A 24653-nucleotide genomic window follows, 5' to 3' on the forward strand; every position below is an offset into this window, starting at 1 on the left:
ACCTTTTGATGCTCATCTGTTATTAATGACAAAAAGGACTCATTTTTGTTGGCTAACAACGGTCTTCCAGTTTTATTTATTTAGCAGTTGGAGAATGGAAACTTGTGTGCCCTGTACCTGTGTCTTTATTTGAGCAGCTCCAGGGTTCACAGGGTAATATTCTCTAGAAGTCCTGTTGTTTTCTGTTGTTTTTTAACTAATAAACTTTAAATGTTGATACTTAAATACAAATTCGTAGGCATTACCATGGGGGTGAAGTTCGGGTGCCACCACATCAAAATGGCTCTGATGATTTCTTTACGTAAAGAAGCCGAGAAAGACAGAAGGCAGCTGTATTGGAGTTTATTACATTTCTGCTCTAAGTTGCCACTCATTTCTGATTCTGAGAGCTTCAGCAAGGCTGTTGTGCCTTCAGCAGATCCATAGAGGTAGGGCAAGCTGTGTGTCCAGCTGCCAGCAGTAAGTGATACCCAAGTGTTGGGTAACTTCAGTGGGTAGCATCTAAAGTCTGCTTTGAGTTAGTGTAAAGGTACATAAATGTCTGAACAAAGGATGATGTTCTCTACTTCCATACAGTGACCTTCATGTTTGAAGCTCCCAACCCAATTGCATATGTATGTGGATTTCTTGTGCAGGTTTATAAAAATCAAACTTATAATATTGCTGCCCGGTGCATCTGATAAACAAGGCAGAACATAGTAGTGATTACTCAAGGTTTTCATCTACAAAGCTTACTTCAAGTTGGTTTTAACACAGAGGATTATTTATAGTGTTCTGTTACATGCTGCATCCTGTGTTTTGTTATAATGAAAAAGCTGTCCTCATATAACTAAGTTGTTATATTCACAGAATACATAGTATGAGGTTCAGTGCATCTAGTTTAGTGCTGTCACACAAATAAAAATGAAGAATGTATGCTGCTTTTTTCAAATATATGAACTAGTGTGTTGGTTTTTCTTTCCACTAATACTTCTGCACTGAGGTGCTGCTCCCCAAAAGTTCACCCATTTGCACTCCTTGAGTAAGGAGATGGAGCAAGGAAGAGCTTGGTTCCAAAGGTGGATTTCTCTGCATCAGCAAACATTTGTGTCATCGTAATTGGTGTGACAGCTGCCTGTTGGTCCCTGGGAAAAGATGGAAATGTTTTAAAGTACTTTAAGTAAAAGAAGCGGAACTGAATAACTTGAAGAGCAGGTTCAAACGTGGAGTAAGAACTGCTAGTCTCCATTTTTCTACAAGGCAGCTTGGTCATAGGTTGGGGTTGGGTAGACTTCACAGAGCCTTAGGTCAGGCTGTACACTTGTGCAGATACTGGTGAAAATAAGCTTGTGCTGTTGTCTCTGGAGATATAAAGCAAATTGCAGGTTAGGCCTGTGATCAAAGTGATGTTAAAACTCAAGAAACCTTGCTGGTCTTCCAGAATGTAAGCAGGATGTTTTATTGTCGAGTTGGCTCCTAGTTTCTCTTCAGAGTAGAGGTCCTTTTTGTCTGTTTGCATTGTTCTTTCCTTCACAGAGGAGCCCATCTGGTTCCTGCCTTCACCAGGTCATGTGCCCATTGTGATGTGATCCTGACGTGGAGTTTGGTGTTGGGTGACTGCAGTGAACATGTCCTTTCTTAACAATCTCACAAATCCAACTGGAGCAGCTCCTGATTCAGGCTGCAAAGCCATAATGGGTTTGATGCGAGTGTTTTTGGTGGTGCCTTGAACAACACTGGAAAAATACACTATATGTTTCCAACTCTATCCTATCAGTAACTGTAGAACCAGCTTGGTAACAATGGGACTTTTATGAAGGTCTCTGCTCTTTTAACTTCCTTGTTTTTTCAAGGACTGATGGAGTTAATGGCTTTTTGGGTGGATCATTCTAAGTTAGCTAAAGGTACAGTTAAAAAAAAAGCTTGAAATATTCCATTTCCATAGTTCCTTTTCCAAATTGCTTTTGAAAGCTGTGCAGCGTATCTTGAGATGAATGCTCTTTGGTGACAACATGCCTAGTGACAGTTGTTTGGTTTTATCAACAGGTGACTTCCAAAGAGGGATCATCACAGTGCCAGGTGAAGCACGTGGTTCTGCTCAGCCCTGTGGGAAAACTGGAGATATCTGGGTGCGAAAAAGGAATACACGAAGTAAAGCTGCCCAAACTGAGTGTGCTGCCAAATGGGTAAGTCCATGTTCTATTGATCCTGTGTTTGAGTGAGCAGTAAACAGATTGCCCAGAGGATCTAAGGCAGGCTGCATGAGCTTGTCTTCAACAGCCATGTTGATAGTACAGTGCTTTTCCCTGAGAGACCAAAGCAGCCTCCAGCACCGTCAAGGAGTGGCACTTTCAAAATGTGATTTTCCTCTGTATCTTCAATATTAGCTAAGAAACCAAGCTGAGACAAGTGTTCTTAAAGTGTATTGTGAAGAAATGTCCTTCTGCCTGATTTTGGACATGCATGTGAATCTGTCACTGAGGAGTAATGCTTCCATGTCTGTTATATAGGCCTGTATCTAGGATGTGTTCTGCCTATCTAAGCAAACTAAGGTTGAATGGTTAGTCATGGAAACTGCTGAAGAGAGATCTGGTTTGGTTTTCATGTTTATGATGTCTCCTGAAGTTCACAACACACCATATCTATGGTGGTGGAGGTAATGCCTCAAATACAAGACTGATGGAGGAGGTGTTGGCACTTTTTATGGTTGAACAGATGTGCTTTTCAGTCTAACATATTGTTCTGTTTGGATTCTTTTTGTCTGTGTTTTTTTTCCTTGTTTGGGGATGGGGGCGGGGGGGGGGGGGAAATCTGACTTCTTAGACAGACCACAGAAGTCTTGCTTAGGGATGTTCCTTTCCTGGTGTGGGTCTGCTATGCCAAAGTCATATATTTTGCAGATATCAAAGTTCTTTGCCAAGTCGTCTGCCTAAACTGAAGTCAGTGGTACGGCATACTGAGGTTTCTTTCTTCAGCTCTTTGCTGGTAATGAAGCCACATTTGTCGTGGTGTTTTTGGTAATGAGCTGCAGCCTTTGTGGTGTGTTTTTTTTTCCTGATAGGACTCAAACAGGTTTTATTTCCTTTACTTCACATTGTCCTCCCTGCTCTGCTTTCCACTTTAACTTTTCCTTTGATTTGTAGTGTTTCTCCTTTTTCTGTTTTTCTGTTTTATTACCCTTGTAGCTCTTTAAGTGTGCGTAGCATTAATCACAAATACAAAGCATAACGTGAGTTCTGGCTGAAATATGTTTTTTCCTCTAATTCTAATACCCTCAAGCCTCTGGATTTGACAGTTTTGCCAACTGCAGTGATATGGAAATCAGTACTTGAGTTTCCTTCATATGCTGATTGCAGTATTGGATTTCTGCTGATGAGGAATGGAAGTAAAATGGTATTTAGGACAGAGTTGAAACTCGCCTTTGCTACAGGACAGCTTCTGGCTGAAGAACAACTAAAGCCAGTGACAGCTCTTCAGCTTTGAGAAGAGAACGTGTCAGAGAGCAGATGGTGGGATAGCAAGAGGAAGCTCTATGTGCTCAAATATGGTGAATATAAGAAATGTTGTGGTTTAATATGTTGGTGGAAATAAAGGAAATGCACGAAAACAAAAGCGGTTGTAAGTTACAGGTTATAACAGATTGAGGCTTCAAGTGAGCTGCTGCACTATTGGATGAATGTAATTCAAGGCTATTGGTTGGTGAAGGCCATGAAGGTGACTGGGGAGGTGGTGTTGTGCTGGGTGAGAAGAGCAAAGGTCTGTTGTTGTGACTCTTACCCTTAATGCTGAGGCTTTTAGTGTTTCACATAATGACTTGCTGTCCTTTATGCTGAACAGTGTTTTTAGGGACAGGCACACTTTTTTTCCAGGAAAATACATGTCTGTGCCCAGGATGTTCACTGCTTCCTTTACTCATTCCTGCACAAATGAAAGATGCTCCTACTTGCAGGCTGTGTCACAGCTGTCCCAAAGCAAGCCTAGCTGTACGGCAGGGCTGTCCTGTACAAGGTGAGCTTCTGCTTTCCTTGTTGGCAGGGTTTGCTGCCTGCTGATGTCATATAGTTCGGTTGGTTGGGGGAAGGATCTGCTGATTCAGCTCTTTGGGCAGCAGTTGGGGAATGTTGATTCTTCTAATTCATGTTTTTGCCTGGTGGTGTTTCAGCCAGACTTGTATGTGATTGGCTGTTGTAGTTTTCTGGCCTCCCAGCAATGATGAGGCACTAGTAGCATCTTGATAGCACTTAACCTATCAGGTTGTGGGGATTTGTGTGTGACAGTTGCTGTATTGCTGAGGGAGTATTGCTAAAGAGTGATCCAGTAGTTAACAGCAAGCAGAATATCCTTACCATTACTTCAGAAACTTCAATCTGTAATATGGACAGGAGGTGGGACTTCCTTTTGTCTTAACCAGCAATAAAGTTCTAAACATTTTAAAGCCCTCTGTAAATGTTTGTGCTGAAGTATAACATTTAATCTCTTCTACTCATCGCTAGTGAATAGCTGTTAAATCTGCCCTCATTATTTTTGACAGAATAAAATAAAAAGAAAACAGCAGCCCAGTGTTTCTGCTAACTGGCTAATAAACACTATGGTAAGAAGATTGGGTAGGGGAAAAAAACCATAAGAAACATAAAAATTGATTTTAATGGACCCCTGTCAAAGAGAAACATAATGAGCTCGAGTCGAGTAATAAATATTGGTATTCAGCACCACGGTGCCCGAGACTTCTTGTGTAGAATTGCATGTAACAATCAATATAGATTTTGGAAGTTTTTTTTTAACAACAAAAATAAGTAAACCTTTGAAATATATAAATACTTCAGAGCTGCAGTGTGTCAGACAGCCCTGCTGGTTATGGGGAAATCGGATAGCAGTGCTTAATGGCATCATCACAGTGTGCGGATCTCGCTCTGTTTTACAGCTTGTAAAATGCTGTGCAATTAATCACCTGAGATTACAACCTGTTCTGTGATGGCTCTCCTTAAAACTTAAGAACACAGACTATAACGTAGACTAAAAGGAGAAGCAACAAAGTAAAAATTCAGTTTTCGGTGCGCTTGAAAGAAATTGATCTATTAATGAGATGAAACTAATTGTCATAACCTGAGGTTATTCTGCCCCTCATGAAACTGGCGGGGTTTAAAAGTCAGCACACGTAACTGCACAGTGAGCTCTGTTTGGGGAGGAAGGGTTGTTAGTTGAGCTGTATGTATAGAGAACAGGTGAAAAACCCTCTATTACAACAAAAACTAATTTTGGCTAAATCTGATTTGTCCAACGCAGGCTAAAAGCATTTAGATATCTTGTATATGTGCTTTTAATACTGTATCAACCATTGTATACATTGAGAAGAAAAAGAATTCAAGTGTTACTTTCTAGTAAAAGTGATACTGGGTACTTACTGCTTAATACATAGTGTCTGCCTGCTCCTTCCCATCAGAAACCTTGTTGCTTTTCTCCCTCCTCCCTCGCTCTGAGCAGCTTCTGCAGTTCAGAACTGGGTTCCTTGGCCCCCCATCTCTCCTACAGTGTTCCCACCCTGGGATGGCTGTTCTGCAGTCTCTCACTGCTGAGCTGGAGAGTTATATTGTCAGCTCTGTGCTCAGGGTATCACACACGTGCCTTCTGTGAGCAGGGTTGGAGTGTGATGCTATTTCTGTGTGCTAAGTATGTGCAGCAGAACGGACTCTGGAAAGATGGGGATGTTGACTTAGAACTGTTCCCTGCTTGACATCATAACAGCTCACTGTGTTGCAATAGTAGGAGTCCTTTCAAGAGTTCCCATCTTCTAGGTGGAGGTGGCACTGCTCTCTGGCTCAGCTGCTGTGCTGGCACTGCAAGGAGCTGCTCTCATTCTTGGAGCTGAGGATGGGCAGGTTGGCTTAAAATGATGTAGCTTCAGTAGTCCATGTGTGCATTTCCCAGTGTTGGATGCATACCCTGGGCTTCGTGCTATTTCAGGACAGGGATTCTTTGGGAAGCATTGTGCTCCTGTCTGCCCTCCATTCTTCTTGCAGGTTAGTTGCCATTTATTTGTTGATAGTGTTTCATTTCCCTGCATCGTACTGACAGCAGTCAGAAACAGATTGCTGGAGGAAGGAAGGAGGAGCTTGTTTGCCCATGCTTATGTTATTAATCTGCCTGAACCTTTCAGGGGTGAATCTGCAGTTCAGGAAGTTAGCCCATGTTTCTGTCTCTCTGCCAGACTAACACTATCAGAAACTCTCCAGATTCTGTCTAAACAGGTTTCCAGCCATTACAGATTCAAAGAAAATCTCAAGTGTGTCAAAAATGCGGCTAATGCAGCGGTGTATGGGAGTCTGATAAGAGCCTAGAACAATAACTTGGAGAGGTGTGAACCACTCCGCTCATCTCCGAGGTATTTAATCATGGCCAGTGATGATGGTTTAAATGTCAACTTTGCTAACTGTTTCATTCCTCATACTGTAAAATTTACTGTGAGTGATATCTCACTTTGATGCCACAAGTGGGAGGCGTTTGGGAGAGTGCCACTCCAGCTTTTCCAACAAGCATGAACCAAAGCTAAGAAACTTGCTGGAATTCTCAGGGTTGTGCTCAAGTCCAGTGGAAGGAGGTCAGCCTGCAACTACATACATAGCTGTTATAAACAGATTGCTCCTGTGCCATGGACACCTGAAGTTAAGCGATGTAATTGAGCAGAGGGTTAATGACATTAACATGGAAGAGTTGTTGTTAATCCTTAAAATGGTTGTGTGGTGGTGGAGGTTTTGTCATTGTAGTGAGGTGAAGTGAACAATTGGGAGATAAAGGAAAAAGGAATAATGAATGGTTTTATGAGAGTTTCTCAATGTAAAGCAAGGGCTAAAAGGTCTGCTGTACCTCTTTGTACCTGAAGGCAGAGGTTGCATCAGCTCTATTTTATCCTCCGGGTCATTTCTTCAGAAGTTTTCCTATATCTGAATGAAACCACCAGGATCCTTTTATGCTGCTGTTGGTTGTGTTTGCAGCCAGTCTTGTTCACATAAAGCTGTTTTGTTCATTAGATCAGAAGGCCAAGACCACAGTCCACATGGATTCATCCTGTGATCCACATGTGGTTTTTTTAGGCCTTGTGAGTAATAACATTAGGAAAAAGAATAGAGAACAACCTCACCATCACTCCAATGCCTGGAAAATTATATCTTTGGTTGGCTTTCTCAACAGCAAGTACTGTTGTGTTTGTCCTCTGTAAGGTCGGAGTCCTGCTCCCATAGGGGCAGATGTTAGAGCTCTGACTGTGGATGCGTCCAGCTGTGTTGCTTTCCTGCCAGCTAAAACAGAGCACTTACCATTGTAAATACCATAATCATCCAAGCTGACGGCATTTATCAATGATCAAAGTATGCTTTGCATGGCACTTTCCTTTTTTTATAGTTTAATGTATTTAATTACTGTTTACAGTGACTGGAAAATGGTTCATTAGATGGATCTTTTGTAGGTGTTAATATAAACAGATTAGGCTTGAGATACAGCCTGCATTCGATGAGAGTCTGGATGTAGCGAGTCCTTTGGTTGGGCTGAGTGGGAGGCTTAGACTTCTCCATGTGTTCTGCTGCTGTGGTGCTTTGTTCTCAGGAGCTTCAGAGTGCTGCTTGGTGACTGGACTGAGCATTGATCTTCTGGAGCAGGCCTTGCTGCTTTTATTTCTGTTGGACCATTCAGAGCTGAGTATCATGTGGTGTTATTGAAAGACCAAGAGGCAGACGGTCCTCCAGCCCTCTTTCTGATGGGACCCAGATTATTACTACTAGAGCTCCTTTTCTTGTGTCTTCACCCAGAAAATCACCTTCCTCTTGCTATCTGCTGGGAGCAGGTGAAGTGTTTAGGAAGCTTTTTTTCCTCCAAACCAGCTTATTCATGCTGCTGGGGCCACAGATGACAAGCAGATAAGCTTGTAGCTAGCAGAGCAGCATTTGGTTTGTGCCAAAGAGGGCTTCCAAGTAAATGCAGGCAGGACAGTGTGCTGTCAGATTGGCATGTAGGTGCCCCAAGTATGGCTGCAGCCTCCATGTGTTGTGGTGCTGGCACATTGGTTGTAAAGCTGGTGGAAACAGGGTTGTTTTCAGAATAGCTGAGTACAGGGGTAGCTGTAATCTGAGGATTCCTGTCTGTGTTTTGTCACTCTTAGTTTGGAAAGCCAAACCAGCCCAGTCCAACATGGTAGGCGAGACCAAGGTTCTTGGGTGCTTAGTTCCATTGGGAGTGAAGGGAATGCTCACTGTGTGAGTCAGCACAGCAATGCACCCTGCTCTGTGTTGGACTACTGTCAGTCTTTCTCTTGCATTTTAACCCTTCCCCCTCCTGGCAATGTTGATGTATGTATACATGGATACATAAACTGAGATGCATTTTGGGAGTCTCTCTACAGTGGTCACCATAAGGGGAAAGTCAGTCTTACACTGCATGACTTTCTGCCTCCCATCCTTTTATTTCTGAGCATTCTGTAACTCATGGCACTGAGCTGTCACAGATCTCATGAAGTTTTCTGCCACTTGACTTAAGCATTTGCATGCTGTGTTTCTAGATAATAGGAAGAGGGTGCTTGTTACTTCCTTCAGATTACTGTGCATTAGCAGAAGGTGGTGTATTTAAAGGGGGGTGGGGTGGGGGAGAGGGTAGGAAAAGGAGGAATAAAAGGTGTGTGGGGGGGAAGAAATATTACTTTCTCTAGTAGAAGTGTCTACAAATATCTAGGCATCAATCTTTATTTCAGCAGATTCAATGGACGTGGCAGGAAGAGTTATTATATAGCATAGTCTTCCTTTTATTAAAAATAAACTGGGCTAGGTTTTTTCCACAGTTACTTGTGCAGGTGCTGCGGATTGTTTACGCTGCATCAAGGTAAGAAAACTTCTTATTGGAAATGGTGTTTCAAGAACTTAAACGAAATAAGGTCTGAAAGCACCTAGGAGGTTCAGAGTTTGTCAAGGCCTTACAGGTGGTGGTACAGCTCAGGAGCTCAGTTTTGGGTCATTGCTGAGGTGCTTTGCAGGGCAAGCTGAATGGGCAGCTGTGGGAGGAGGTTGGGGGGGAGCTTTATTCTACAAAATTGGAAAAAGAAAATAAATTTCACTTAAACTGAAGTGAATCTTGAGGAACTCCACTGTAATCAGTGCCGTACTTTAGGTGTGTTATTTTTCCTGACGGCACTGCTGTGTTTCTGTTCATCTGTCAGAGGCGGTGTTACAAGATTTAGATTGAAGATTTGCAAGGAATGCTTCTCACTTGTGTTGCTTCCCCTATAAGTGCAGCTGGAGCAGCCTTCAGATCCATGTTACAGTGAAACTACATTTCTACTGTGCAATTACTCATGCTAATAATCTAGTATTTTAAGATCTGTAGTGTTAACGTGGTGCTGCATCTAAGTGTTAACTGATCTGTATCAGGAGAAGCTCTGCTGCTCTCCCTATGTGTATAAAACTGGAGGGCTGGCCGGGAGTCTGGAGCAGGAAATGTTATAACCCAGAGATCACGTTTTACAACGATGATATTTTAAAATGGCAAAAATAACAACAACTGTATTAGATCGTATAACTTGTGCAGACACCCACTTGAAAATACCGCAAATATGATGGGTTTATTTCTAAGAAGATATAGAGCTGGAGTAGTTATGGAAAATAATTTCACCAGAGGAGTGTGAGAATCTGTCTATGCAGCCCTGTGGCTTCAAGGCATTTCTTAGAAAGGAAGTCTCTTCCTGACACTGTGCCCCATCCTATCCACAGATATTGCGCCTAATGTAAATTTACAGACTCCTTCGGTAACTCAGAATATGAGGGGAACCTTTCCACTTGGGTGCCAGAAGTAGATTAATGCAGTGGAGCATTTTTCCATTGCAAATGCTTGCTATAAGGATGGGAAAATGGTATATAATGGTATGGATTATGTTTCTAATATAGATCAGAATTAGTGGGTATTCCTAAATATAGCAAGTCTTCATCCTGCTTTTTCTTCCCAGGCTCCTCTAGCCCTCCAAAAATATCTAGATAAGGAAACAGGCGCTGCTGAGGATGCTGTTATGCCAGAGCTGGTTTAGAAATAGTGGGGTGTAAGCAGCAATGCTTGTGTAACAGGAACCCTTCTTGCAGCCCACTTCTGCACTGGGCTCACCTTTGTGGTTACAGGGATTGCAGTTAAATGGCAAATGATGTTCACCGGGAAAGGAAGGGTTAAGTTCTAAATTCTTATCCTGTAGCTGTAAATGCCATTTTTTCTTTCTTCACAAATGTAACCTTTTAACATTTATTTTTAGCTTTTGCATTAATATATGTAAAAATATTAAAAGCTCTTGTATATTACATTAAAAACTTATGTCAGCTGCCCTGCTTTTTCCTATTTATTAAAACTTTTCAAGCAGTGAAAACATTTTACTTGTTAATGAGGGGAAGAAGGAAAATTAATGACATAGAGCTTGGATCTTCCAAGATGTCTCCTTTTAACCATGCAAAACCAGCTCTTTTTCCTACACTATGTAGTTTAATTTCTGCGTTAGGGTTCAGTAAGCAAATGCAAATAGATTTAATGATTTGCATCAGTAGATCACTTCTCAGTTTAATATCCTCTGATATTTTGGTCAAGGACTTTTTCTTTGGAAGGCTAGTGCCATTCTACAGAGTAAAAATATTAATAATGGGAGCATTGTTATGTTCAACTAAAGCAAGGCAAATGTATAACTTATTCAAAAGCAGCATCTCGTATTATCTTCTCACCAAGATCATGCAGTGGAAAAGGTTATCCAGAAAGAGACACTTTAATTGTGAATTGCTGATCGTATTAAACATTTAATAGTGGTTTCTGTATCTCATTCTGCATCAGAATTCAAACACTCAGATACAAAGTGCTCCCAGCAGCAAGAAGTGCCTCAGCCCTGGTGTGGGTGCCATGGAGCTCTGGTGTGGGTGTCGTGGAGCAGCAACCTGGGCTCAGAAGGCTTGATTTGGTTGAGAAGTTTCTATTGGACTTAGAAGTATGTGAAGGTGGTTCAGTGTGTAGGAGGAAATCCTGTACCTAGAGAGCAGTGCAGCCCTGGGGCCCAGAGCTGTGGTGCCCATACCTGGAGGCACCTCCCATGACTGGGGGATTATAGGGTTTGGGGAGCCCTTCCACCCAGCCATGCTGAGATTATGAGAAGTGATATGTGCTCACAGATGCCTCTTTGCTTATTAGAATGAGTGCTTATTGGTGAAGAAAGCTTTCTGTGATTGCTTCTTAGCTTCTGACCAAACCTATTGGGTCATAAACAACAAATACGGACTATTTGGAGGACACATCTGCTTTCACAAGTTCCAGGCAAGAAGCAGTAAAGCAATGAGGTGACTTTTAAAGTGAGTTTGTACCTTATGTTATCAAATGTCTGTTTCCCCTCATCTCTGTTGACGTGTTGTAGCCTTACCTTTGTCACTGCACAGATAAGTAGGTTTTGCTTGTGTTCTGACTGAAGTGTGCTTGTGCAGTGACCATCCTGCTTCTGTCAGTGCTTTGTTCTGATTACGTACTCCTTTTGTTTGTATTTGTGTGCTGGATGCTATAGTGCAGGTGTGTGTAGCGCTGCTAATGGTTTAGTGCATGCACACGCACATCTTATCCTGGAGATGCTGGGCAGACCTGGCTTGGTTTCAGCTTGGCTCTCATGGGTAAGAAGAGCATCTAGCATTTGCTATTTGAGGCACAAATGGTGAACCTCTCCACGTCATGGAGTTTTATGGAGTCAAAATGACTCATGGAGTCATGTTTTTTACCAAATTCATTGTACTGTGTTGCTGGACAGTTAGATGTACTTATCTTATATGAGAACTGCAGTAGAAAATAGCCTCCCTTTCAGTTGTTTAGGACTTTCTTAGTCCAGTCTGGGAAATTAGTTAATTTTTCAGGTTCTGTTCTTCAGTCTCATGCAGTGCAAAGGTGCAGGGTGGGATTGTGGTTAAGCTGCTGTACAGACCATTCCCCAAAGATAAAGTGCTGCTTCGTGTTGATGTGACACTGAAATGCTCCTTACATCTACATTAACAAGTAACGGCAGGCTGTTTAGTTTTGCCTTTCCCTGATCTTGTGGCGCTAGAGTTGATCATATGGAGCCATGAGAGTCTGCTTCAATGAGATAAATACTTTTACTGTCCTTTGTGTTTCAATGAGAAATGTCTGAACTTTTAATCTTAAAAGTGAAGTCAGTGCTATGTAGTAGTTGAGAAGAATGAGTCTTCTGGAGAGTCTGGCTGTTGGTTTCACAGGTGGGTCAGTCTGTGTTAGCACAAAAACCATTCTTGTAGGATTGTGCGTGGCCAATAGATATTATTAATTTAAAATGCAATATGGAAATAAATCAAGTTTTTGTTAACTGTAGTATTAGACCTGGAGCTCCTATGGTGCACCGTACTGTAACAGATTGAGAGAGAAACTACAACCATACTGATCAGAACAGACCTTTTGGAAAGCTTCTTGTGATGGCCAAGTGCCCCTGGCAGCCTGGTTAGGGGGAAGGAGAATGGGGAGTACTTCTGCCTTGCTTTCTAAGACCTGTTGGGTTCACTGACAAGACTTGGGAAGAGTTCTTCATGTATAACTACAGTATGGAACAGTTGGTCATAAGCATAAATCAGCTTATATTAAGGTAATTGGAAATGTACTACCTCAGTAATTTGAAATTAGCCGTTTTTCACAGCTCGTGAATGTTCTTCACCTCTGAAAATAGTTTGTTCTAATTTTAAACACTGACACGAACACCTGAATATAGAAAATATCTCCTACTTAAACATCAGGCACTGGCCTGATCTCCATGTCATACCCTTTCCCTCTGCCCTGCACAGCCCGCACTTAATTCTCTCAGTTGTGGTTGAATTCTTAGGGACAGTCTGATTTCCATCTGCTGATGGTGGCAGGTAAAATGACACGAGGGATGTGTTGTCTTCTGTGGGCTTCTATTTGTTGCTTGCTTTTGCAGGTTTTTTTGCTTGCTCCTCTGCTAAAGCAGCTTCCCATTTTACTTGGCTGCAGCACTAGCTGCCATTGGTGTTGGTCGTGGTTGGGATCACTTATCAACTCCTGCAGGTCAGGAGTTCTCTGCGTGCTGCGTAATATTGCTTGTGACTCTGAGCTTGTCCAGATGCTCTTCATTTATGTAGATATCCTCTGGGCTTTAAGATTTATGCTTCAGTGTGAAACAGAGGATATCCTCAGAGTTGGGATAGCATGTCTCGTTTCCTGTCTGTTCTGGGAAATACTTTTCTTAGTTCTCTTTTGTAGAACTTATAGCAATAACAAATGCAGGCAACGAAAGACTACAGGACCAAAAATACAGTCACGGTGTGCATGACTTCTAGTGCATGCAGGTAACTTGAAAACGAACAAAATTTGCAGGAATTTATGATAAAGCAAAGAAATGCCAAATAGTCCAAAACAACCCTGGTATAATGAAGCTGAAGGAGAACAACCTTCTTGATAACACTTTCTACCTGCTCATAGGGCTGATAAATGTTCACGTCTTCTGTGAGTCAGGCTTTTAATCTTCCCTGCGATGTGGATCTGGAATCTGGACTCCTTCTGTGTGTGTGCTTCAGTCTGCAAAGTGAAACAAGAAATGGTGTTCTCTGCACTGTCCCTTGTAGACCAGCTTGTTAGAGGGTAAAAGTGCTGTTGTTATTGTTGTGGGATTGTTTGTGTTTCTAGGTGGCAGACAAGGGCTGCTTCAGGTTGTCTTCAGCATTTGGGTTGCTGAAGGTATTTCAGAATTATGTTATTATTATGACAAGCTTTTAGCGTGGATATCACCTTAATCCTTACTTTTATTGAAATATTTAATAAAACTACGTGAATGAGCTCATATTTACTAATATGTTGAAAAGCAGCCTTGCTGAAATAATGGAACACCAGCAATTGTGACTCTTCTGTGTATTAAACTTTTTGCTTTGTCTCATTTCACATTATAGCTTTGTCTTTACTCAGTACTTTTCTTTCAGGTCTCTTTGTTATCGAAAGTCTTCAGTTTTCAGGAAGATGAGAAGTTTACAGAGAAGTTATCAAAATGTTTCACGTTAAAAATAGTGCTGTTTAGACACGCTGATTTTTCATCCCCAATAGGAAGGATGTAACTAGTGGCACTTTGCCACAATCACATGACAGGTGATGAGCTAGGAGGATTCTCTTATTTTCAGAGTACATAAGATGACCTGGTATTTCAGTGTGCCACTCCACACTGTGAATATCATTCCTTTCTCGTGTAACTTATGAAAATTCAGCCTTGACCGAGATGTAAAACCTTTTTTCTTGTGCAGGGAAGCGCTCCCTGTCCTTTCCCAATTCGATGGTGTTCCTGAAAACTAAAAGAGCAAGGAGATTTTTCTGGTGGAGGAGTAAAATTGATTCCAGAAAATGAGTCCTTTTAGTTTTCTGTAGTTCTATTTCTTAAGCTATGTCTGTGATACTGGAAGGAACAGTCAATTCATTAGGTTGCGTTTTTGCTGCAGAGGAACTGGATATCACTGTAGGTCTGAGGTCTCCTGTTATGGAACAGCTAAGTTACAGCCCATTTGACCCTAGGAAAAATACTGAGCTCTTAGGAGAGTTTGACATTCATTCCGGTGTCCTCTAGCTTTGTTCTGGAAAACCTCATTTTGGGTAAAATCCTCACGGCCTCTTTGATTTGCAAGGGTTGAAACAGTGCAAATGCCACTGTGTTTGCAAGATATAATATTTAGCCATAATGCAGATGCCTTATCTCATAATGAGTGAGAATGGACTTCACATGAATGTGAATGCACGCGTAGAGAAAAATTAAGCCGCCGTTTGCTTGTATTATTGCACTTTACAACAGAATGGCTGCCAGTTGTGTGATGTCTCAAGTGTTTGACAGCGGATACAGTGCTGCTGGAGCATGTATTTTCATCTTCGTTTGCCAGTAAAAAGTTTCATGTCTTTATCATCTAAAACATCTTCAAGGGTAGAAAGGCCTCTGTAGCCTGTTAACTTCTGGATGTCAATGTGCAAAAACACAATGAAAAGGAGTTGATGTGAGTGTTGTGATTTATAAGGCCAACACATAGGTATGTTAGTGAACATCTTTACCAAAGCTTTAATTACTTAAACATCATCTATTTCTTAATGTTCTCTTCTTCCTATAATTAAACACAGCCCAGGATATTTTGCTTGAGCTGTTTGTATAGAAGTGCATGTTCTTAACTCCTTGATGCCACTGCTTCTTACCAGCAGCCTGCAGGGAGCTGGCTCTGCCTTGCAGGGCAGGCCGGCTGTGTCCAGCAGCAGTAACCTCATCCCCCTGGGAGCGGTGCTGGGGATGTCACACTGTGCTGCCTGGCATCTGGGGCTTCACTCAGCTTCAATTTTTCACTGTTTTAAGGTGGTAGTAAATTAGCAGCTAATGTAACGTTGCCCAGTTGTTCCCTTCCCCTGGAAGACTGCGAACAGCTGGTTGGGTTTTAAATACCTCAGAGAAATAAGGGCCCTTTGTTCAGCTCAGTGCGGTGGTTCCCAAAATACTCTTTTCCTCGCAGCATCACTGACTTCACAGATCTCCATGGTGGCAAATTACAGGGCTGTTCCTCTCTAGTTGGAAGTCGTGGCCTTTTGTCAATGGGATGCATGACAGCAACCTGCACCAGGCCCTTCTGGTGTCCTTTGTGATGGTCACAGGCTGATGTGAGTGTGTGTGCACCATGTGTCATCTGCACCATCTTGAAAGTTTCCAATGGTGCACCATTGAAAATGCCTTGATGTACAGTAGGCATCCACTGTTTCATTGGTATAAGTGAACTTTGCGAGTCTTCCTCTATATGTACAGCATTGTACTTGAAAGAACGTTGAATATTGACCTAATTTGTCTTTTAAAAGGACACAGAGTTTTACTAGAATACTTATGCTATTGAATGAGACAAATGCAGGTGCTATTCCTTTGGTAGTCGGCGTAGAAGGTTGATGTGCCATAAGATTTACTGTGCATCACCTTGGCCATCATTCCCATAAGTATTAATTTTAACTCCACTAATAAGAAACTGAACAAAAGTGGAATTATGAGTTCAGTAGTATTCTATGAAAGGTCAGTTGTTAAAAAGGCAGAGCCTGACATTCTGTGAAAAAGGTGCCTTCATTAATCATCCTGATAGGATAGCGTAGGATATTCTTGACCAATACCCGCAGACCTCGCACTGTAATGGTTCAGGAAGCTGTGCTTAATTCTCTGTATGAAAACAAGGATTATTTGAATGAATGCACGGTGACCATTTTTGGTGCTGTAATGTTGCTATTTCTCAATGCAAAGCACAGGAAAAACTAGTGTTGGGTTTTTTAAGACATTCTGTCATTATTTTAGAACTTTGTTCATCTTATGGAAGCTGATATCGTTACAGGAATTGTACTTTAAAACACATCCTATAAGAGTATATGTGGAATAATCACACGCTCCAGCATTTGATCTATAAAGCACTTATTTTCTTATTCTGTTGTTTAAATGTGTAGCTTTGTTTCACATTCATTCATCTCTCTAAATCTTGACCAATTACTCTCATATGAAACGAACGCATTTTAATTGCAGCCCATAATGTTTTTCTGGTGTGAAATCATTGCGGTGTTTGTGTTTTGTCTTTGTCCACTGCAGTGATAGCGATCTTAAAGGTAATACAGATTATATAAATTATTAAATGCAGGCCTGGTGGAACGTGAATGGGTGGAACATCTTTATTGTGACTGTTCCTGACAGATGATGTCCACCATGATGCCCATTAACGCGCCGTGTTGTAAGATCCGACGGCCATTACGGAATCCCCTTTGTTACTGGTGTCAGGTCTAATTCAGGACAGCAAATCTCAGCCTGGGTTCAGCCCGCGTTCCCCATCTGATGGAAGGTGCTATTTGGAAGTGAAGGATCTCACCTGATTAATCCTTGCGAAGTTATTAACTTATGCAGCACGTACTGTAAAATGCAAAGTCTGCAGTAGTCTTTTCCCTCTTTAATGTCATAATTTTACATAATGGCTGTTTGTGCTACATTGACTGGGTCCATGGATTGCTTAACATAAGTGATTACATTTTCCTATGATTATCAACTCCCTCCATTAGAAATACTGTATGAAAAGTTGGAAATGATTTGTTGTTAAGCTTTCTACTTCATTAGCTACGATATACACTTTACCAGAGTCATTGTCTAAGAGTTAGTAATATTTGTAATGAGCTGTATAATATGGGCCCTTTTACTAAATTTAAAAACAGATGGTATCTGTTAACAGCAGTTTATCATGCAAATTGAACCCTAGAAGAAATTCCTTTCAGTGGTTGCGTTGCTGTAGGCCAAATGATGGTGTCTTGTTGTTGTTTTTGATGTAGTGGCAAAAGGCAATAATTGCTGTTTGTTGGGTGCTTGGGACAGAACTGTTCTCCCCAGAATTAACGATTCCAACTTCATTTCTCTGTTTAAATACTGAGTTTTTCTTTTATGCCTTTAACACGTGCTTTGATTTTTGAGAATCCATCCTTGTTGTGCTTCGTTCCAGGTTTTGTGGAAACATGTTTAAGTTTTCTCCCGTTTAAGTTCTGAAGCGGCTCTAAATGAGGGTTTCCCTTCAGTCAGGACTTGGGCGTATCGATCTGAACAGCAGAAAAGATCAGAGAATGCAATAGATGCTTTTTTTTTCTCCTAACCTGAAAAACTCGAGCAAAATTTGAGCACGTTGTGTGTGCACTCAGGAGATCTCAATAATCCTCTCACGGTGTATTTGCTGCCAGCCCTGAAGAGGGAAGGCCTTCAGGCTGCAGCACAGCCCTTATTTCTAGGACCATTTGCACAGTGCAGATGCTGGTGCTCTCCTGGCACAGCACTGCACTTTCTAGGTGATCACTGATAGACCAGAATTACACTTGAGGTCCTCTCTGTGTTCTGCATGTGACATCCTGCTATAACTATCCTGTTTTCCTCTACTGAGTGCTGTCATCGAATAGCACAGAGCTCTGTGCAGCTGTAAGGGTGTTTGACTGAAAACTTGTTACCTACGTGGTAAAATTAATGCTTGTTGAAGTATAGCTCAGCCCTTGTAACAAATAAAGGCCATATTGCTTGTGGTACTCTGAAGTTCTCTTTAATTTTGTGCCCCTCTGAGCCTTAGTGCCATTCTGGGACTTTCTGAGCCTGGTGGTTAGTCATGTTCCCACCATCCCCCTGTAAAATGCTTGTCTCCTAATGGAGTCTTCCCCTTGATAACACTGTTATTACTCCAGAAATAATGTCTTGTATCATCACAGCACTGAATTAACTCATTTTGGTAGTCAGCAGACGAACAAGAGAGCAAATGTTTGGTGAGATCCATTTTGTGGGCACAGGTTGAGCATGTGGAGCTGAGTGGGAGCAAAAACCCCAACCAGGTCCCTTGGACTGAGGTTGTGTTATGCAGTCCTGATACAGTGTTAAGGAACTTACTTGGCATTGGCTGATTCTGCCCTTTAATAAGGACTGTCACTATGATTTTATTTCTAGCAGCAAAAATAAATCCCTAAAACATTTTATTCCAGTGGTTCTGCACAGTTCAGTTTAGGGACTGAGGCAAGACCATTCGAGTGGAGCCAGCTGTGACATGGTGGCATGGGGACAGCTCTCAGGGGCCAGGAGGCTGGATCAGCCTGCAGGAAGGGCTGTCCTGGGTGGAAAGTGCCTGAGGAGTGGTGGGGTTTGTGCCATGAGGAAAGCAGTGGAGCCATTCTGCCTCATGGCCCAGCTTAGTCCCATAGGGTGGGGAAAATAGCGGTACCTCATCACTGTGTGTTGTGGGAGAGCTCCATGGAGATGTGGTATAAACCTTTCAATATCTAAAGGGGGGTTATAAGAAAGAAGGGGATGGACCCTTTTATCAGGTTCTGTTATCTGAACTTTGTTTTGGATTAATTCAAGGCTAGTTATGGCTAGAGCTCATTACTCTAGGATTATTCCGTAACTTATGTTTTAATTTATGGGCCTAATTAATTTTCTACATGGCAGGTGTTCCTGCTGACCTCTGGTCTCTAAAGAAATGTCTGATTTTTAAGCAGGTGGTGGAAGACCCTCAGCTCAGCCATTAGGATGGTTTGCTCCGGTCAATTAATAGTGCATTTTGTGTTTGCTTGGCCTCTTGGAATGTCCCTCCTGTTCCTTCATCCACCTTCACCTGTGATTTGTCCAACTCTTGTCATTGTGCTCAGCTGATGGCATCACATCCCTGTTTTCACCCCTCCTCCTGCTGCAAGAGATCAGGAAGTGAAGTGCTTTATTCCTGTCATCCAAGAAATGGAAGGCTTTAGGGGTTACCAGGAGGGGATGTTGCTTCTAAACCAGTGGTCATGGAACAGAATTGTTCGTTTGGGAGGGGACAGTTTCCCAACCGATTAGAGCAGTCCCTGCCTCTTGTTGTCTCTGAAGGCGTTTTGTGTAGTACTTTAGTATGGTGTTTTCCATTTGTGGAAATGAAAATGGAGGTTGGTGTTGTGGTAGATGCAGTGGGGCCTCCTATTCCCCCTCAAAACTGAGGAGTGTCTCTGATACAAAACAGGGGGGGCTCTGAACTCCCTCATTTGAAGCTGAGAAAACAGGCAACCCTATTCAGTGAATAAAAATGGGAAATGCATTGGAGTCTAGATACAGTATCTTTGTAGTAATAAAAGCAGTAGTACAGATTTACTGGTGAAGGAGTTTTAACTGTAATACTGTGGAATAGTAGGTTATTTTGTGTTCAAGAGCTACATTTATCACAAAAATGATGATATACAAATCACTTCCATATCACAAAATGTTCTTGGTCAAAATTGGCTTGAGGCAAGTGATATCTTCGAGTAAACAGTATATGAAGACCATATCTTAAAATGATAGATCACCTAATTTTGTTCTGACAGAGGTTTTTGCTGCAACAAACATCTGTCACTGAAATACCAATTCAGAGATATGGAAGCCAAATTGTGGAGGTTTTCTAGTATTTGTCACTCCTAACTTAAGAATGCTACTGTTAGTTTTCTAGATATTTGAAGATAGTAGGCAGCTTGCAGTTTAAGCACCCTAACGTGTGTAGTTAAGCATTTTAAGAGACATAAGCATCTCTGAATGCAGATTAGCAGATTCTGAAGTGCTCCGCATTGATTCCGCGCTGTAAATGCAAAGCTGATTTGCTGCTGATGCTGCATACAAATGGAATGAAAACATAGTGAAAACATAGATGTTGTGGCAGAGGAGAGGGTAGGATGTTGGATGAACTGAACATGCTGTTATTAACCCCACTGCAGGGCAATGGGCATAAAGTTACATGTAGGGTTAGAACTGAAACAAGTCATGAAGCTTTTGGTGCGTGGTTGGCAGTAGCCATTTAATTTGAGTGTCTTCTTTTACACACTTACCTCAGCATAAAGAAAACCTTTCCAATATGAAAAATGCAAATATGATATTCTTTGTTGCTTTATTTTTTATTTTTTTTTCCATTCCTTTTTAAGTGGTGCTCTGCTATAGTCAAAATGTGTAAGGGTCTGGGAGGGTTTTCATTGCTTGTCATGTGTTCTGTAATGCAGATTTCTCAAAGTCCATTTAAATTTCTCTGGTTAAAGGTAATGTGGGGAATAGTGACCCTGTTCAATCTAGACAATATATATGTAGTAATGAACATGTGAGAAGCAGGACTGGAGTTGTGCCATCAGTACTCATAATTGCCTAAAGCTTTCTGCTGCATTATTTTAGAACCAGATTTCAAGAGTCTGTGCTTTTGGTTTTGGGGACCAATTTGGGAAATGCATTGGGAAAGCCCCAGGAGTAACCAACCATTGGGTGAGCTGCAGCTGGAGCAGAGCTTACTGCGATTTGCTGCCACTGACTGGGACTGGAGGTGTCAGATGGAGTGCCAGTCATTATTCACATTAAATCCTAGAGTCTTAGAATGGCCTGGTAGGGAACTCAAGGTTCTTGAAGCTCCAACCCCCTGCTAGAGGCAGGGCCACCAACCTCCACATTTCATACCAGCCCAAGGCCCCATCCAACCTGGCCTTGGACGCCTCCAGGGATGGATGGGGCATCCACAGCCTCTCTGGGCAGCTGTTCCAGCACCTCACCATTCTCATAGTAAAGAACTTCCCCCTGATCTCTGACCTGGATCTTCTCTCCTTCAACTTAAAACCATTTCCCCTCATCCTACTATTATCTACCATTTCAAAGAGTTGAGTTCCCCCCTGTTAGTAGGCTCCCCTTAGGTATTGGAAGGGTAATCTGAAGTATAATTGGAGGTCGGTTTTTGTGATAAAGGAGTTAAAAGGAGAATTTGCCTTCAACAGTAAAAATACATATTTGTTTATTCTGTCAAACATAACGAGAAATCAACAAAGAATCACAGAATGGCCTGGGTTGCAAAGGCCCACAATGCTCATCCATTTCCAAACCCCTGCTATGTGCAGGGTCACCAACCAGCAGCCCAGGCTGCCCAGAGCCACATCCAGCCTGGCCTTGAATGCCTGCAGGGATGGGGCATCCACAGCCTCCTTGGGCAACCTGTTCCAGTGTGAAATGTAGTTTCTTCTGCGTAGCTTTGATTCACCCCTTAATTTGCCCTTGTTAAAGTCAAGATCTCATCTTGGCACTTGTTGGATTTGGACCCCGAACTGACAAACTGCGTAAAGGAAAAGCTGACACAAATATTGAGGGGAAAATAATGTGGTTGAATGTGAGGAGGAACGAATCTGGACATATGAGGTTGCACCTCTGCTGTTGGGTGCCCACTGTCAGCACAGCAGCTGTGCAGGAGGAGGGAGCTGCTGGGGCAGCAGCCTGGCTCTGCTCAGCACATGAGTGTGCAGGAGCACAGCGATGCTGCGGTTGCTGGGCAGTGCCTGGTGAGGGATGCACAGCACATTGCTACACAAACCCTGGCTTGTGGGAAGGGAAGAACGGGTTAAAGAATTCATAAAAAATGAAGGATCCTAATATTAAAGTGGGGGAAAATGCGGGTGAATGACATATTTTTTACACACCTCAACTGTCAACATTTCTAATCAAATCATCCAGCCTTCTTGCTTCTTAAATGATACAAGCAATATTTCCTGTAATAAACACCCCTAAGTCTAATGAGAGGCCCTAAGGCAACTTCAAATGTATGAATTCATTATAATTGAACAACATAATCTGCAGGGCAAAGATGCCTGCTACCCAGTCTTTTAACTTCGCACGGCTTGGGTGTTCTATGAAAAATGTTATACATTTTGTTTACAATGTATTGCCGCTATTTGAAGCATTGTATGTTCCTGTAGTACATAAGATGGGGACGCGTAATGGAGGAAAAATCAAGGAGGCAATCTTTCATTTTGTTCTTGTATGAAAAATTCAAAAGAGTGAAAACTCACCCAGAGAAATTTTGCAAGCGTATTATTTTCCGATGTTTCGATCAATTTGTCTGTCAACCATGCTGAGAGGTGGAAGGGGCCAGCAAAAGCAATTTAGCTTGTGAGGTCCAAACCAGAAATGTTTTAGGAAACCTTGTCACATGTTATTTTTTTATATTAGAACCGCTGTGGTTTTTATTTGCCGGTTGTATTATGAAGAGAAATTGGTATCAATCATCTAAATCACCTATGAATATCTGATATAACTATTACTTTTGTGCATATAAATAAGGGGAAAATATTTAAATGAAGCTTTTAAAGCGTAAGGAAAACCTTTGGGTAAGACAACAGGCTCCCCACTCAGCTTTTCCCATTTAAAAAATACACTGTGCATTTTAATTGATTGTACCCAAGTGACATCATACTGAATCATCTTGCATACGAACATATTGACCTCTCTGTGGCTTTAATTAAGCTATGATTGCTTTATGATAAGTTTGCTGTGGATTGATAGGTGTGCCAGCTGATGTTTAAACTGGACGCGCTCTGTGTGTGTGTAGCTGGGTAAGGCAGCGAGTGCAGGAGAGAGATTAATCCTCTCATCTGGGGGGTGTATTTGTTAGCACGATAAATACGGCTCCTGTCACTGGTGGGCTGTTGTGTGTGCAGTTGGAAGTGGGAAGAAAGGGAGCAGAGTCCTGGTTGGTTCCTGCAGTTTCAGAGAGTGGGGTGGGGAAAGTTTGTATAATGAAATTTCAATGCAAGTTTTCCTTTTAATGAAGCAGATTGGTGCAGAAAATCCAGGGCGCTTCTGTAGTAAAATTCATCATTATCTGTAGAATTAAATACAAATCAGAACTGTTGCCTTACATTAAGTGCCTGATGGTGGTTTTTGTATGTGGCTGAGTGTGTTTGTCGGGTTTGAAAAACACAAATGTGGTTTGCTGTGCAGAAAATGAGCAGCTTTGTGTAACTGAGATGGTAAAATGTGAGGGTGGGTGGCATTAATGGTGTGGCCCAAATCCAGGCTGCCAGCCCTTCCTGAGAGGGTTGATCATGAAGGGGGAAGGAATGCTGTTTTGTCAGTAGGTGGAGATGTAAAATAAAAGCAAATGGGAGATCAGGTGAAAGATTTCAGCTAGAGGAGTAATGAGCTCCTCCTTCCAGTCTCAACAGCAACAGTGGTAAAGCCAGACAGTGGCTCTGTTATAAAGGGAAAAGAAGACTTTATAGGAAGAGCTGTAGAATGCTTTGACATGGAGCAGGAAACGTGGCATGCAGTAATTGTGTCTTTATGAGGCACTGCGACAAATGCAGTGAGAAAATCATGGTGTACTAGTGAGCATGGGCAGGCAACTGGGGGGAAGATGAAAATGTAAAGAATAGGAAAGAAAAGGAATAATATCATACAGCATCCAGCTGGTGAGGGTAACGGTGCTCAGTAAAGGAAAGGTAGAAAACTGCATTCAGTGGACAGAAGGAGCAGTCACAAGGAAGGACAGAGATGCAAGCCCACAACAGAGAGGGAACTCCGTTTCAGTTCATAAACATTGTAGAATCCTAGAACAGCCTGGGTTGAAAAGGCCCACAATGCTTATCCAGATCCAACCCCATGATATGTGTAGGGTTACCCCACCACCAGCCCAGGCTGCCCAGAGCCACATCCAGCCTGGCCTCAAATGCCTCCAGGGAGGCATTTTAGTGACCTAAATAAGACTTCTTGATAATTACAAATTGTTCATTTTTAAATCTATATGCTGTTTAATTACCAATTTACCTACTGTTTGTTAAGATGACTTGCTGCATATTATCATCTGAAGCTGGTATATTTATTTAATTTTCTCTTAAACCAAATCTCACTTCTGATCTCCTGTACCCTGTGAATTCTAAAACTGGGAATTTTCTGGAAAAGTCAGAAATAAATGTGTCACAGCAGACCAAGTCACATGCAAGTGGTGGAAAATGATGTGCTGTATTAGCCAGATATGACAGCCTTTGAGTTTGGAAAGATTAAATTCAAGATGATTTGCTAGGGAAGTCGGTTGTGTAATTATTTGTAGTGGATGTCGTGGGTAGGAATTTATTGCTGTTCAGATAAATTTATACTCTCCAAAATAGATATGGTGTGTTTTCCCTATTCCCAGCACGCAGACGTGAGTCTGGCAATGGGGAACAGAAATTTTAGTGCTTTTAATATTCCTCATACTGTGTTTTAGAACAGTTCTGCTTTTTTACTTGAGCATTCCACTAGCAAATTAATACAGTTTCCTGTTGACCGTCAGTGATTTAGCGCTTGCTTTTTCTTTCTTTTGATTATTTCTGTGTGTGAGTTTGCGTTT

General features: G+C 41.9%; 1 protein-coding gene across 6 annotated transcripts in view; it reads left to right on the top strand.

Moving 5' to 3' along the window:
* The window catches only part of MGMT (O-6-methylguanine-DNA methyltransferase), a 124414-nt gene that overhangs the window by 16281 nt on the left and 83480 nt on the right, over nt 1-24653 (top strand). For 5 of the 6 annotated variants that reach the window (XM_015867618.3, XM_085555407.1, XM_085555406.1 and 2 more), the window contains one exon: nt 2026-2165. In XM_015867618.3, coding sequence (XP_015723104.2) covers nt 2026-2165 — 140 coding nt within the window. Of the gene's footprint in view, nt 1-2025; nt 2166-5883; nt 5997-24653 lie in introns of those variants that run through there. The other variant, XM_085555410.1, reaches the window with a different exon arrangement.

This window comes from Coturnix japonica, chromosome 8 (assembly GCF_054131305.1).
Source record: "Coturnix japonica strain WE chromosome 8, WE-NBRP24, whole genome shotgun sequence".
Taxonomy (NCBI): Eukaryota; Metazoa; Chordata; class Aves; order Galliformes; family Phasianidae; genus Coturnix; species Coturnix japonica.